The 16,741-nt window shown below is 41.8% G+C and overlaps 1 protein-coding gene across 4 annotated transcripts in view; it reads left to right on the forward strand.

The window, feature by feature from the left end:
* The window catches only part of myo3b (myosin IIIB), a 73,985-nt gene that overhangs the window by 40,742 nt on the left and 16,502 nt on the right, over positions 1-16,741 (forward strand). For all 4 annotated transcript variants that reach the window (XM_005723461.1, XM_005723460.1, XM_005723462.1 and 1 more), the window contains 9 exons: positions 705-725; positions 1,890-1,967; positions 3,453-3,658; positions 6,265-6,376; positions 6,515-6,677; positions 7,102-7,182; positions 8,608-8,704; positions 10,003-10,054; positions 10,990-11,113. In XM_005723461.1, the coding sequence (XP_005723518.1) occupies positions 705-725; positions 1,890-1,967; positions 3,453-3,658; positions 6,265-6,376; positions 6,515-6,677; positions 7,102-7,182; positions 8,608-8,704; positions 10,003-10,054; positions 10,990-11,113 (934 nt within the window). The remainder of the gene's footprint in view (positions 1-704; positions 726-1,889; positions 1,968-3,452; positions 3,659-6,264; positions 6,377-6,514; positions 6,678-7,101; positions 7,183-8,607; positions 8,705-10,002; positions 10,055-10,989; positions 11,114-16,741) is intronic.

Here is a 16,741-nt window from a genome sequence, read left to right on the forward strand (position 1 = left end):
TTTTTTTTATTTGTTGCTCACAGGCATTGCACCATAAGAAACCCAGTAAAAACCTGTGCTGTGAAGCATAGCCACATTAATTGACTGCCCTGTTATGTTTGCTGTCTTGCTTGTGGTGATACAGCATCGCCATCTGGCACTCAGTGTCTACATCATAAAAGTAGTTTCTGAGACTTAGTGAATATTGTTGTTTTTGTCGCTGGCAGGCAGCGTTTTAAATTTTAAGGATGACTTTTGCAGATTCTCCTAAATCAGCTTAAATCACTGCATTGGCTTGACGGTTTTCTTTCCATGATATTTCATGTAGAATCTCTTGTTGCATCCAGCAATGCTGATTGTTCATGTTCACTCTAAGTTTGTTTGAGCTGAGTCTTGGCAGCATCAGTGGCTGGAAATTTTCTTAAAAGAAAAAGCTCTTACTGCCTCTCCCTCTGAACTTTAACACTTTCATTTCTGGACCTTCTTTGTTTAAGGGGCAGAATTTCACAAGCTAATAATATCTCTAAGATCGCGTTTCTTAAATGACTGAAAATATTCAGCCTATGTTGACTAACTTTAATCTGATCTTTGTGTAGGAAATACGAAGTCACATGATGCTTTAACACTCGAACCTCTCTTAAAACTGATTTTCAGATTCCTCTTGTCTTTCCATTTCTCTCTTCCTTTCCTTCCATGTTATTCGACAACATGTGCTGTACTCAAAGTCTCCCAAATACCTGTTGAAGGTAAGACCTCTGTTTGATAATAGTAAAACTTTCTGAATCCAAATGCACCACCTCTGAAGCACAGGACAGATCTGAAAAAAAAAACCCCAACATAGTTCACTGAAGTTATCATCGCATTATTGTAATCCAAAAACTAAAACTTCAAACTGCGCTTCACAGACTGACTGTGCAGCTCCAGTCATAAAACATCAATCACAAGCTGCTTTTGGAAAATGTAAATCATCCCTTTTGAACCATTTTTTCTCCACACAGCCACATTTCTGAGTTATTAATGTAAACAAATGCACTGCGATGTGTCTTTTAGATTATAAAAATGCTTCATGTGAGACGGAAACAAAGGCCAGAATAACAGTGGGAATAATAACAGTCCTACTTTGTTGAGCTTCCACTAAGCACCTACTCAGTTATTCTTGAAGAAGAGAGGACTTCTTAGTAATAACTCTGTGAAACTGATGTAATATGTATGCGTCTCGTTCTCAATCAGAGTTGGAGAAAAGTTGACAGAAACTGACGCTTACGAGAAGCTACCCGTGCGCTCAGATTAAAGTGACAGTTGTTAGAACAGTGGAAGTGAGTCTCCGATAGCCGTTTGCTATTCTGAAAGCAGATCATACAGAAGTACAAAGTGTCGGAGCGTCTCGTTCCTATGCAGCTCGCACAGCCTTTCACGTACCTTCCTTTCTCCGTGCAAGGATGAAATAAAGTATTAAGATATTCACTTACTATAAAATATCTATTGCATCATTAATTTTGATGAAGCCATGAACTGCGAAGGCCATTAGAAAGCTTATATTGTGTCCTCGTTAATCCGCCGTCATCAGGATGACTGTCTGCTCGGTGACGGCTAGTCTCATTACTCAGAATGCTCTGCAATTTTCCCATGCCCCACAGCAGTGCCGAATTATTCTCTAGATTGTTAGCTTTAAGTGTTTATGAGGCTGTGTTATACAGACGGCACAGTTAGTACAGCTGTGTTTTCCCAACTGGCCCATTTAGAGGAAGGGGACCTGCTGTAATAATACCTTTATTTCTGCAGAGCCCGCTGAAGACGTCATGTCGCAAATGAACAGCATCTCATTTGAATCTGCTGCATTTTATGTTGCAGTAGCCTAAGTCTGGCCTGATCATCAGTGCAGCGTGCTTATCGCAACTGTTTGTGTTCAGGTGGACACCATGGAGATGATTCGCCACCCAGAAGAAACCACCAAGATGAGGAGACAGACGGTGGCCTCCTATTTCCGTGTAGGTGTTTGCATTTCTCACTAAAAATGACTGCCCTGATGACACGTACTCCACCATACATCAGCAGGAAAATGAGACTGAAGTCTGCGTGCTGGTCTCATTTTGCCGTTGAGCATTTTTAAACTGTGTACTTTGTTTGTAAGAGTAACAAAGAAAAGCTTCAAATGTGAAAATAAAATGATAGCTGCTTTTCAGGTTCAGCTGAGCAGCTAATGATCTTCATAACATATGAAGCTGCAGACTAATTTGAAGCTCATACAAATATGATTAATTTATGCTGTATCAATAACTCCAAACAGCAAGATTCAATGACGTAAAGCAGGAGCACTGATTGTCTGAAAACAACTAAAAGCCTTCCACTGATGAGTGGATTAACTTGTTATTAATATGATGTCGTAACTGATCAAACCAGCAAAGTCTGTGATATCAATGGATCCTTCAGTTATTACTGATATAATATTTACATTAAATGAATTATGGGTATTCATGTGTTCTTTGTCAATTTACCTCTGATGAAAAGCATTAAAAGATGTCCTCAGCTTGCTCTGGGGACTAGCTGGGGAATGTTTGCTGAAGATGGCTGGTGGACAGCAAAATTGAATTTAATGAATTTGTTCTGTGTAAATCAGTAACAGTCTGCCAACAAGTCCACTGCAGCTTTATAAAGTAGGGGTTGTTCTCACTTGTGGACACAAATAGTTGCAGACACCATGGATGAGTAGTCATTTCTGTTATATTGCCTTGTAGGACGAGTGTGAAGTTGAACGAGTTAACACAGAATTGGCAGGTACATGAACGTCTGCAGGGATGTCATGCTCATGGCCTGATGATGAAATGTGCTCTGCTTTGGTCAATTGGATCCAAGTGAGAGGACCTTAGCATACTCATAGACTACGAACCTGTAACACACCTTTCATTTCATAAAATGTAAATACATCTCAGTAAATACATCTTTAATTAGTGCTTAAAAAGAAAGCAAGTGGACTTTTTTGGTTTTTGAAGACGTCACTTCTAAAACAACTGATGGACAAAACCCTATATTTAATCCCAAAGCAGGTCACATACCTTGTTTTTAAGTGCTGAAGACTGCCAGGACCTGGATGAATGAGAATCTACTTGCACACTTTAATTCGTTTTGTTATTACATTGCTTTTTTTTTTAACATTACCATAACTGATACCAACAATTCTGCAAATAGAATTACACAGTGTTGCTTTTTTTTTTCAAATCCCTAAATAATTCATGATGTCTTTTACTTTAGAATTGAAAACACTGTTGTGTCCTGTTGGGATAGATTTGTTTATTGATTCATACTGATTCATTCTCGTGGGTACCATCGAGCTTGTTATGAGAATGTCTGGAAAAAGTTTGAATGCTTCTTCCAGTGCAGATCTGATCTGACCTTTGAACCCTGATAATATGAAACGATATAACTGCTCTCTCGTGTCTTCTCTTGCTTCTGCCCTCATTGTTGTGTTTGTGCAGTACTCCCTGATGGACCTGCTGTCTAAGATGGTCGTGGGCCAGCCACACTTTGTGCGCTGCATCAAACCTAATGACGACAGGCAGGCACTGTGCTTCTGCAAGGAGCGGGTGATGGTGCAGCTGCGTTACACTGGGATCCTGGAGACGGTGAACATCCGCCGCCAAGGCTACTCCCACCGCATCCTGTTTGAAGACTTTGTCAACAGGTAAGAGTGGCGTCGAGACAGGCGGCGCCTCCACTCTGCAGCACGCACGCACGCTGACACAGCCCCAGAGATGGCATAGAACAAGTGAGCCATGCTCTACATCACACAAAAACACGGGTTCTTTAATTAGATAGGGGTACATGTTGAGCAGAGCAAGAGGCTGACTAATTGGCAGTCATTAGTGATAGTGCAAGACTAAATCCTGCAGCTCTTTTAACTGGGTGGATACTCCAGTCTGGAAGATATGGATTAAATTCAAACAAGGAGGAACTGTGATTATAAGGGGTGATGCATTTTAATAGATTTCCTTTTACTATTCATAAAGAGTTTGTTCTTATACTCGGTGACCTGAAAAAGCTCAAACATGGTCTCCTTGTCCCATCGGTATTACATTAGAGCACAATTAAAACAAGTCTCATCATTAACGGGGGGCTTTACGTAAGGGTGTTGTTTTGGGTTTTTAAAAATATGGGACAGGATCCGTTTAACTGTTACTAAGCACTACACGCTTCCTCCAATTTAAAAGCGTACACCTAAATTTTAAGGGGAAAAAAATCCACACATTTAGATGAGGCTGTGCGAAAATGCCAGAAAGCTTATGTTTGATCAGTGTTCCTTTGAAAAGTATTCCAGCCACCTCTAATGTGGAGACTTTAAGATTATATAAAATTTAATTAACTTAGACTTGTGGAAAGAAGAACTTTGAGATGACTGGTTAGTGTCGTTGCTTCGGGGGAAGCTTTAAAAATGTGGGCCTAATTTTGGCGAGCTGAAACTTTGAATGACCACATGGTGTTTCCCTGCATGTCCTACTTTTGCTCCCAGTATCGAAGGCCGATTACTGGAAGATCGCACACAACCCCCGGCACGATGACGTCCCTGTTGTCTCCTGTGCCTGAAGTGTGCCTGTGTGAGAAGGAGAGTGTGTAAATATATTTTAACCTTGCTATTGAATCCATATCATCCTACCTGAGCCAGGCAGAAGTCATACAGACAGACCTGAATGGCTAAACTGCACCTTTAGTGAAAACTGATTTAAATTTGTGCTCCCATATCAAAGGCTCGTCTGATGTTGCAGTGCTTTGTATTTACCATCAAAGAAATAACAGGTATCAACAGGAATTAGAATGAAAGGCTGTAGACTGAGGCGGGGAGGGGAGTTCAAAGAAGTTTTTCTTCTTGTTGTTGTTCTTCTTTTTGACCACTGCCAGAACACGAAAGATGAACGAGTATTTCTGGAGCCTTGATGTCCCTGAGCAAACAGTTAGAACCACTCTGTCCTATGCTGGTATTTTATAAACAGCAGGATCAGTGGATGGATCCAGACAATGTGAGCAATAAACAGCGGCGTGGGTGATGCACACTGATAGGCCTGCGCTAATGAGGATCTTCTGTGGCCACTGAAATAGGAGACGATGATGCATTGAAAAGAGATCCAGCGCTGGTCTCTGTTAAAGAGTCATGTTTGACTCAGATTTCTGAGCAGCAGGAAGTTTTTAACTGTGGTTCTCTTAACAGTACTTCTAGTAGCAATGTGCAACAAGATGTTGATATTGATAATGTCATTTCTTGAAGGCAGTTAAGTAAGTAGGCACTACGTCATCCCCTAATCTACCAAAACTAAGTTAGCTAATTTATCAATATCTTGTCAAATATTCAACATTTCAAGATTTGTATATCAGATGGCTCCAGTTTCAGACACATGCTTGATTTATTCTCTATAATTTAGTGGTTTATATATTTTCCTAATAAGTGAAAGATTCCTGGTTCAATCCCAGGAGAACACAAAGATCCCTTCGAGCTTGCATTGGGAGGGTATGGAGGCTTATTTCACTTAAAAAATCAGAAGTTTGAAGTTTGAAGCTGTAAGTCAACATTTTTAGATACCTAACTTGAAACTTTTAGACTGCCTAACCAAAAAATAAATAAATAAGTGGCAGAACAATCTTTTATAGGAATGACATACGTTAAAAATGTGTTAAAAAAGTTGCCAAATCAAATATGTGATCCCTTGTCACTAAGAAAGCAGTTGAAAGTAGCTTTTTAAAATTCTTTAAATCTGTTTATATTGTTCTATTATTGGCATGTCAGTGTCTCAGGAGGTAAAGCAGGTTGTCCACAAGTTCATAGTTTGATTCCGGGTCTTCTAGTTTGCACATAGTCTTCTCTGCATCCATCTGACTGCCTGCTACATGCATTTGTGTGCATGCATTTGTACTGCTTAAAGACGTCGAATAAAGCTCTGTCAGTTGTGTGTCAGTGAATCTGTGAATGCAGCTTGTAATAAAAACACCTTCAGCAATTCGTTAGCCTCTTGACACCCTGTGTTCTCATATCGGGACACTGTATTTTGGGTTTTCTGCACAGTTTTTCACTTAACTTAGTGTTTTATCCAACCTTGATTTTATTGTGTTATGCTTTTTGAGGACGTAAAAACTGTAACAAAGTAACGACTTCCTGTGCAAAGATAATGCTTAGTTTTTATATTTATCAGCTCCAAATACTCCCAGATTTGTTTTTAAATAATAGCAAAACACAATATCACTGCTTGAGTAAATAGATTTGTTCAAAGGTGTCCTTTTTCTCTTCATTGTCTCCTCTTCCAGATATTACTATCTTGCATTTCGGGCTCACGAGATGCCTGAAACTAGCAAAGAAAACGCTGTTGCCATACTGGAGAGGGCCAAATTAAAAGACTGGGTGCTGGGAAAGACAAAGGTGGGGCTATTTTTAAAACAAAAAGTTTAATATTGAAGTTATTTTTATTTGTAAAAGACATTAAAGTTTGTAAAGACATAAAAGAAATAGACATAATCAAGCTTTGGATGTCCTAACCAGAGCAAAATGTCCTGTCAGGTTTTTCTGAAATACTACCATGTGGAACAACTGAACCTGCTGCTGCGGGAAGTAATAGCTCGGGTGGTGGTGATGCAAGCTTACACTAAAGGCTGGCTCGGGGCCCGGCGTTATCGAAAAGAGAAGGAGAAGAGAAGCCGTGGGGCCACAATCATCCAGTCAGGTACGCTGGTTTTGATTAAACAGTAAACCGGAAGAGCGATTATTCAAACTTAAGTCAAAAATATGAAAAGAAAGATGAGTTGTGATATATTCTTTTATCGCTCGTGATGAAACAGGTGCAAATTTGATGTGAGGTGGTTTCTTAATGACATCTAGCCTATTATGTGCCTGTGAGTCTTCATAAAAGAGATAGTTTGATAACCACAGCTTGACCTATGAGGGTTAAGAGCAATGCTTCAGAGCAGACAATAAGACCTCAGAGAGTTCAAAGGGATCCATCCCTCTGCCACCTGGTTTAGCAGTGTTTTGAAGTGGGATCTTGTGTAGTATGCGCAGTCTATTTTGTTTCACAGAGGTAGGTCAGCAATCTCTCGCACACACACACACACACACATACACACACTGTTTCTTTCTTTTCCCCTTAGCCTGGAGGGGCTATGTTGCTCGGCAGAACCTCAAGCAAATCAAAAAAGAGCGGGAAGAGGCAGCTGTCCGCATACAATCAGGTAAAGAAATGTTTAAATTTTCAAGTTCAAATATTCAAGTGGAGACATCTGGAATTTCTCACGCGGCCCCATGTCCGGTGGAAATTCGCGCCACTGTTTTCATACATTTTCAAAAGGAAACAGGATAAAGGCCTGGAAACCTTACATCTTTGTGAAACACCTTTTTGATCTCCATGAGTGGCCTACGAAATAGTAATAATTAATTAATAATGCATACAGAAAAGCTTTTGAAAGTTTGGGCAGCATTTGGTCCCCATGTTTCAGAAGAACAGTGCATACTGAGATCCTTTTTTTCCTTTCATCTCTTTCCCAGTAAAGGCAAGAGAGGGGCTTATCCCTTCTGTTTCCTCACGACTTCCTCTCTCAAATTCCTGGCCTATTACACAGCTCTCACATACCAGAAACAAGATGCCTTTTTATACTGTCAACCTTTTCATCTGAAATGTAAATTAATTCTTACTCAGTGTGCCTTGACGAAGATCAAAGTGGGCACATTAACCTTCCCAGCCCCCCTCCCCCTCCTCGGAGGCTCTCACTGGAGGACAAGGGAGGGTGCCAAAAGGGGCAGGAGAGAGGAGGGCAGGAGGGAGGAGATCTGGCATTGTTTCCTCTGGCTCTCCTAAGGGCTGCCCTCATCTGGCACATGGAGCATCTCAGTCGCCTGCACACCTTGTGTAAATGTCCTCCATTAAACCCTTGTAAATAAAGCTGCAGAATGGGTAAACATGGTTTTGGTGTTGGGAAAGCCTCTCTGTCGCCGCTGTCTTTCTTTTTAGAGAAGCGTGTTTGTGTGTGGCCGCCGGGGTTCGGGAAGGGGATGGAAGGCGGGGTGGGGGGAGAACCTGAACCTGACATAAGTGGGGCCTCAGCCCCCCGGCGGAGCACTCCAGCACATTCACTTTGTGTGTTCTCTGCAGCTTATAGCCTTTGAGGTGGGCTGCATTTGCATTCTGAAAATAAACAGATGCCTTTCAAATGTATGAGCCTGGTGGCTTCTCAGATCTCAGCGGGGCCTGGGGGACATGCTCACCATCGATCAGATTAGACCATGCAAAATAGAACCATTGCTCAACAATGTACTTGAGCCTTCTTTTCCTGTGCATATAATTTTACCAGAAAAACACAAAGCCCGTCGACGGAGTAAGTCAGCAGGCTCCGTTTACCATCCGTCTGAGCTCAGTGTGTCTCAATAATCACACAAAGTTTCCTCACTGCAGCGCCACAGACCATATATGCATGCTAAACACATCTCACTTCCTCGCGGGCGAATCCAGAGTTTCTTAATACAAAACGGTTTGGTGCTCCTGATTAATATATAATAAATACACTTTGTGTGTAATTGTGTGAGCATGCAACATGTATATGAGGACAGGGGTGAGGCATTTGACCATTTGACAGCGTGTCTGGCATTCATATCCTGTGCAGCTTACAGGGGCCATCGGGTGCGTCGGGACTGTGGACCCCAGGAGCACAGATGTCACCCTGAGGCTGGAGAAAAGACCACCAAAGAGGAGCATTTAGGGTGAGCTTTGACATTTGTTGTCCTTCAGCATCTGTTCTCATTGGTCTCATTTTTCCTGTACTTTGATTTCTTTTGTAATTTCATTTGCTCCTCATTGCACAGACAATAGTCCACCAGTAGCCATGGCTGACTGAGCAAGAGGCCTCCCATGCTTGCCATTCATCTTCAGCCTTTGCTGGATGAGCTGCTTTTGCCTCATAATGAACTGCTGTTTCACCCAAAGGAGAAAGCTCCTCCCTGTGCACCACCTCTTTCAGTTTTATAAACGTAATAAATAACTTTCCACCAAGATAGCACACTTGTCTGACCACAAGCGGGGCTGGGTGCTGCACTGGTGTCCAGATGTACGAGCTTGTGTTTATTCAGCATATGGGCAGGCCAGACATTAAGAAAGTATTTGCTAAGCGGGGGAGCAGCCACTGAATGAATAGCGGCACACGAGGTGTTGATGGCAGCTTTTACCTTTTTTTTGTCATTAAAAAAGTCTCTAAGCATCCTAAAAATCGTTTTAAGTATCCCCGAATGATTTCAGACCTTTGACATTAGCTCTTAGAAAGAAAGATGTAAAATTAGAGATCCATTGCACATCTTGTTTAAATCTTCTGCGACATTTTGGTCAAGGTTGCGCATTTCTCTCCCGACTCCAAAACTCCAAAATACTAGATTTACACATCTGAAAATGTTATGCTCGTTGTATACTCAAACCGAGCAGAGCCTCATCTGGGGATTTTTCTCTCCATGTTTACAATCATATTCCTTGGTGGGAAAAAACTTCAAACCTCCACTTAACAATTCTGTTTAATCAGTGTTGGAATCTCTCCATATATATTTATTTTGACATGATCTGGCCCATTTTCCTGCGGTAAGATTTGTGTTCTCACCTACATGCTGTTCTTTTCCCTTTTGATACCCCTCCTGTCTGCCATGCATGAATTCTGTGTTTGCATCCAAACAGCAGAGCCTCCGGTTGCATTGCCAGTTCCAAACTGGATGAGATTTTGTTTTTCTAGACCCGAAGCATGACTGCCACTGGCTCGCGGCATTGTGCGTGCAGACGTTGTCTCGTTGGTGTTTGCTTTTTAAATAATGCAACATGAGCGAACGGGCGCAGAAACACATCGGCGCTTTTTTGCTCCGCAAATTACATAATCATAAAGTGGAGATGTTTTAGGAGCAAAAAAGACAAATAAAAATCATCCCCAGCTCTGGATTTCTTTGTAATAAGCTGATGCAATATGCTTTATTTTGCAGTGATCATTTTCGTTCATTTTAGTTAAAAGTGCGTCTTAATTTCACAGGTACAGCCCGGACAACAAAGAGGCAGACGGAGATTACACCCATAAAAAAGATGTAAGTAGCAGAATATCAATGAGCATTTTCCTTATGCCTTACTAGCTGTGTATGTAAAAAAAATAAAATAAAATAAAACAATGCTGCTCCTCTACAAAGCAGCTTTAACCCAGATTATTCTTTGGGAATTTTTTGAGTCCTTGAGACAAAAGAGTTCTCTTGCTCCAACCTCCATCTCAGCGGAGAAGAAGACAGGGTGGTACAGGAACGAGAGAATCAAAAGGCTGGAAATTCACGGCTGAGAATAAATGCTCGCTCTTCCCTGAGGTGATTTGTCTTTGCGCTCTTCTTTCTACAGATGTTAGACCCCTTTTTTAGTAAAGACCTGAGGTTCTTTGGTAGCACTTTGATATCCTGCTCGGATTCAATATGTGAAATAGAAGAGCCACTCCGTGACTTGGAGCACATCACAGTCTTTGAAGTCTGATCCAATTTTTGCTGCTCACCATTTGATGTTGAAAGGATGAAATGAGGAAAATGTACAGTTTTTGCCAGTAACTCTGCTGAGCATATGTAAGATTAAAAAAGCAAAATCCTTTGGAGGATGTACTTAGAAATGTTAAGCAGATTAATACTTTCCTATAGCTCTTTTATTCAAAGATAAAATTAAATATGAGAGGAAGTCTGTATGTGCTGTTTTTCATACTCTCACAATTAAGTCAGTGTGGTGCTGTTTGCTAGGAGGTAGGGCTAGTAAAGGGGGGGATATGCAATTGCATTAGCATTTGATTAACATTGCAAAGCACATTAATGGGTTTGAGTTATATGAGTGCCAAATTGTAAATTGTAAATAAATGAATACAACATCTACATGACTAAATTGAAAAAAAAAAAAAAAAAAAACGCATTACAGGGCATGCTTTAACTTGTATATATTCATTCAGTGCTTTCATTGACATTGCTCTTCTGGGTGTGTTTACGCCTCCTCTTTCAAGGTTGGCCCTGACAGCCAAGACAGACAAGTGAAAGACATCAAGAGAGACAAAGGCAGAGCAGAAGACAGTGTAACGAAGCCGTGCAGGGAGACGGCAAGGCTGCGAGACACGCAGTGTAAACAAGGTAAGCCTGAGCACAGAGCTGGCGGGTGCAGGTAATTACACAAAGAGACAGCAGAAATCCCGCTTTAATGGATAAAGTGCCATTTTTAATACGAGACCCCTTTCAACCTTTCATCCCAGCCAATCCCCTGCTGCCATTCTTTGTTGACAGCAAAAAAGAGCAGCATTATGGGCGATCATTTCTGTGGTATTTTAATAACTCAGGTCAGCTCATCATAAACGTCTCAAGGCAAGTGGAGGTGGGGGGAGTTTCGAAGTGGCACGAGCACTTCAAAGCTTTCGTTCTCCCGCATGGCGGGCCCTTCACTAAGAATCTCATCAGTGACTCTAATAGACCTGCACAGTAACGGTGACACGAAAATACACAAACCCTGATTTGTTGAACATATGTTTGGTTTGCTTTTTGCCCCAGGCGACGAATTACATTAATTCCTGCTGCCTGGAAGGCTGAGTGGGTGGCTGTGCAGGGGGCCTCTGATTACGGCCGTCACCCAGCCCACCGCTAGGGTAGCCTTGGTAATGGGGCCCGGCCCTTCATTAATGTTATTAAAGGGGTATGAGGTAAGAGACCGAGGTGGAATAGTGTTTAGCGTTGCGGCTGAGAGATTATGGGGATTAGACATGATAATGTAACACAGACAGGGCTCTCCAGCAGGCCCGGGATTAGTGTCAGCACGCCACAGCAGGTCTGGGTTAGATAGCGGCTAATTCGGTAATGCTGCATACAGGTGACCCCCGCTCCCAGGCATCACTGCCGCTGAAGGGAGGCAGTGTTTGATGAATTTATAATGTCAAAGTGATTATTGAGAGGAAACATGGCGGTGAATGTGAGGGTATTTTGCCTAAACTGGTGCTTTGCTTTGTTTTTTTTCCTCCAGTCGGTCCACATGTAAGTTTAAAATAATAGCTGAATGATTTTCTGTTTTTTTGTTTTTCTTTACAGTTTAAAGCCCAAGAATTTGTTCAAATGTAAAACAATGAATTCATAGCATCATTGCATCAATAATAAAGCATGCCCACAGTAAGGCTTCGTGGGTATACCTGTAAAGATGGCTTGTGTCAAATTGCTTTCTTTCCTAGATTAAGTAGTTTGAAGGACATTTTTGGGTGGTGCGAGGTGAAAGGAGAATAAAGCCACTACAAGCAAATGCAGAAGAAATGCTTCTGCAATTGTTTAAGCATCCTTTGATTGCTATGCATAAAATGTCCATCCTTAAGAAATTAAAATGCAAAAGTAATGTTTCTGGAAATGTTCCTCTTTATTTGTAAATAATAAAAAAAAGCAGGTCGCTCATGTGCACTGAAGAAAAATTACATTTGATTTTGGATCACTGTGAAACATTGTACAAAAGACTTTGGTCAAAAAAGACTTTTAGGGTTCATGTTGATGGTAACAAGGGGATTTTTGCAGTGATCTTGCAACCCCTGAGATTTATCCTGGGGGTACTTAGAGGTGGGATATGCGGTCTAAATGAAGGTTAGTCTTTTAGTCTCTTTTCCTACAGCACATCAAACTCTAATGCTTTTTTTAAGTAGGTAAGTTGTAAGTTTTTTAGATCTGACAGTTCAATTATGTTGAAATTTTCAACAGAAAAAATAGCCTGGACTAATTCCTTAGATATTATATGTGGAGAGATTTTCAGGTATTCATCATTGCCTCTTTTCCTGCTTCATTTATGTTCCTGCTTGTGGCTCTGACGTCTTTCAGGAAACCCCATTTGAATATGTTGAGGGAGGCCACAGTGGCTCATGCACCCAGGGCACACTTTGATCCCTGCAGATCTGAGGGTCTTTTTTTTTTTCATCCCGAGGTTGAGCGAGTCATGGAAGCCTTGCCCTGCCAGATGTTTGGAGACCAGACTTCTTCCTGTGTCTCATCCTGCCGTCGCCTCTGGTGATCGCATTGGTTCTCTCGGGCTAGAGTTCGACCTGGAGTGTTTCAGGACACCAGTAGAGGGGGAAAAAAAAACAGAAAATTAACCGTGGTAATCGAATTACTCCACCCCTCCAGACACCCGCGCGCTCTCTACACGCTGCTCCCATTAAAGCCAAAACACCAGGGCGTGACCTGGAACCTCTCAATGTGTTTGACGGACGTTGGGTCTTTCCTGCATGATTTTAAAAAGCCTGGTGTTCAACTGAGAGATCTGTTTCACTGTGTATCCGACACCAGGCTAAGCGACTGTTCTCCCTCTTTAGGCAGATACCCACAGTGCTGTATTTTATGATGGGGAGAGAGCATTAAAACACTTTGTACTCCAGGCGCTCGCAGTTGTCTTCAACACCAACCTTTGATTTTTCTTTTTTTCTCTCTCTCGCTCTCTCAGCGGAAAAAGTTACACATACGCAGTGCTGTCTTGTAAGCTACACGTTCAAGGCGATGTCACCTTCCGTCACCTGTCTCCTGAGCACTAAATATTAATGCAACATGTTTGGAAATGAGTCACAGAGATGTGTGCAGAAAGAAAGCCTTTGCTAGCAAGCAGCAGATATGATCAGAGCGCTGCTTATGCTCCTCAGCGTGGTAAACAGGATGGTGCCGAGGATCAGTCAGAGCTGACTTTATGGTTTATGAAAGCTGAGCTACTTATGTTAACAGGCTTTTTGAAGATTATAGTTGTGGTAAACATACATGTCAAGAGAGAGACAGTGATAAAGTGGGGCTACGACACAGCCCAATTACCTCTGTGCCTCAGAAGATGGTTAACCTGCTGGCTTGAAAGGATGAAACAAGAAGAAGAAAAACAGGAAAACAGTTAAAGTACTGTCTTAATGGTTATAGTTGCATCCCCTCTGCACAGAACACGGTACAGTCAATAAGAATTGATTTGGGTTGTTGCTCTGAGCTGTTTCTGTGCTTTATAGCTGCAGCTGGGAGCGCTTGTTGGAAATGTGGGTGCAGTTTTTCCCCACACTGAGGTCATCCCACACTCACAAGAACATTTCACTTTCCTCTCCGCCTGCTCCTTCCCTCAGCTCTTAAACGTCTTCCCGCATGTCCTCCCACAAGGTTTGCAGCCACCAGGTGCTGCTCCACAACGCCCCCCCCTCATACACCAACACCATCACCACCAAAGCAGCATCACGGTATCAACATGCATCTGCCAGACAAATGATCCACCCTCTCCGTGTTCTCTAGACAAATACTCTCCCTCCCTCTCGCTGTCTCTCAGCCTTTTGATTTATCTGTCTGTCTCCACATATCGCCGCGTCTCCACCGGATGCCTTCAGTTTTAGGCAAATTACAGGCTCGACGTAGCGGCAGCAGAGATTTGGAAGGGATAGGAAAGACTCAACTTAACGGAAGGAGTTGCCTCTGTCTGACGCTACCTACGTAATCCTCTTAATGTCAGTGGGAGTAGTTAACAGGATGTACTTCCAAACTACTCATCATCACAATTCCAACAGAATAATCTCCTCAGACATTAAAATCAAGGTGGAAAACGATGCTCAGAGTTCTCTGTGATTTTTCACATGTCGATTGAGTCACTTGGTGTACTTTAGCAAACTTTTCCAAGCACAAAATGTTATTAGGTTGTTATTGTACTAATTTTATTTAGCAAAATTTGCTGGTATTCCACTGATCAAGAGAGAAAAGGCTCAGTGCCCTTCATTTCCATATTTAATCTGTTTTTGGCTTTTCTTGTCATTCATCTCTCCCTCATCGTTCTTTATTCTTTTTTACTTGTCCTTCTTGGTCAGGGTTATAGATTACATGTATTAAGCTTGTGACAAATGATCGACTCCCACAATCAGATTTCTCCTCCTAGCAAGCATTTTTGTCAGGAGTCAAAGTTCCAAAAGTTGCTGTCAGTGGAAATGATTGATTTCAGTGTGAAAAATTGCTTGTAAGTAACAACATCCTCTGCTTGCACTAGTGAAAACAGATGCAGAATCTGCCCCCTTTTTCTGCATTATCTGCGAGGCTTGATCAGTTCGGCTTCTAATTTAAAGCACATGACTGGCTATTAAAGGAATGAGAGAAAGTTCTGGAAATGCTCTTCCACTTTGCATATCTGGTTTGGGTCTTTGTTTGCAAGTTAAGAATAATATCTGTTACTGTTTGCGTGCATGTGTGTGCACGTTTGTGTGCATGCTGTCTGGGCTAATGTGTGCGTGGATGTGTGTGAAGAGGCGGTTGTGAGGTAAAGAGAGGGGTCTGGATTGCACATGCCTCATTTAGACATCAAAGGCCTCTGCTGATGATTTTTCCTTATAATCCATGCCTTTTGGTGCCTCTGCTCTCTCCATCTGAATAAACAAAACCCGAGCGGTTCTCTGTGGTCTGGGAGAAGTCAGGTGATTGCAGCACGTGACTTTGGAAGTAAATCAATACATCTCTAATTTATTCCACTAAAAATCCCTTTTAGCGGCTCTTTTATGTTGTTTCTGAAGAGCGTTCTGATTTTCAAGGGATTTCAAAGTGGTATTTAGAGATGTAATACGTCTCATCTGCTAGTCTTTGAAAATAAAAGAAGTACCTATCTCCCAAAAAAAAGAAAAGAATTCTTTTTATCTCAAGAAGCAAACATGTACAATATGTAAGTCTTTCACCAAGAAGAGCAAACACTGCTTGGCTTTCTTTTGATAGGGAGAAATCAATATTGCATGAAACTTACTGCCTCTGTATTCCCAGTTGGCTATTATTCCTCCCCACCCCATACAGCAAACGTTACCCACGATCATTTAGCAAACCCTTGGTGTGAGCCGCTGCCTGACCCCTTCCCAGCTCTGCCCGCCCGTGTCCAAGCTGTGCTCCCATGCCAGAAGCCAGTTTGGCAGGCTCCCTGCCTGTAATATATCTGCAGGAGCAGCATTCCTCTGGGGCTGGCCTGGATCAAATGACAATGATTTCCCAAATGGAGGCACAGAGATGGGAGGCCTGACCCATCCTCTGATCTGCTACACGCTCTGATCGCTGCAGGTCAGGATGGATAAATTGTGAGGCTAAACCTCCTGTGAGATCTGCAGGGTTAGATACAGCACCTGAGAGATAAGAACTGCATCCGTAGAAACAGACACATTAATATCTCATCAATGTCAGTAGGAAAAAAAATGCCAGATGTTAGTAGAAACTGATAAAATAATAAAGCTGCTGAGAGATTTTGCAACATTTTCCATTAAAAACATCAAAGAGTGCAGTCGTTGTTGTGTGACTGTAGGTACTAAACTACAAGGTCATTGTCCTACATGATCTTTTTTTTTATCATGTAGGCCCTTATTTTCCAAATTCGCCACCTCTGCCACATTTCAATAAATTTTTATTGAAAGTTCTACGTCACCATCCTGACAAAGAGGAGCTGTAAAAGAGCGAATTCCAGTGCCAGTACCGTATCCCACAAATCTGAAGTAAGCGACCCCGAGCCAATGCTGAATATTTTTCTTCTTTTTGCACAAATGCCACCGCTCAACCAAGTTTCATGAAATCCATCTGAGTAGCTTTTACATAACTTTGCAGGAAAACAGACAAGGTTCCACATTTGGCTTCTGTCTTGATAGTGGCATTTGCAGTAAACACGGCTTCGGTTGTAGGGAATGTAATTTGGAGGTATTTAGTCTTTTCATTTTAGATCAGTTAATACTTTTCACCTACTGTGACATTTGCTGGGAAAAAAGATATCCTCAAGGG

Source organism: Pundamilia nyererei, unplaced genomic scaffold, assembly GCF_000239375.1.
Source record: "Pundamilia nyererei isolate P.nyererei 1_Seehausen unplaced genomic scaffold, PunNye1.0 scaffold00009, whole genome shotgun sequence".
NCBI lineage: Eukaryota > Metazoa > Chordata > Actinopteri > Cichliformes > Cichlidae > Pundamilia > Pundamilia nyererei.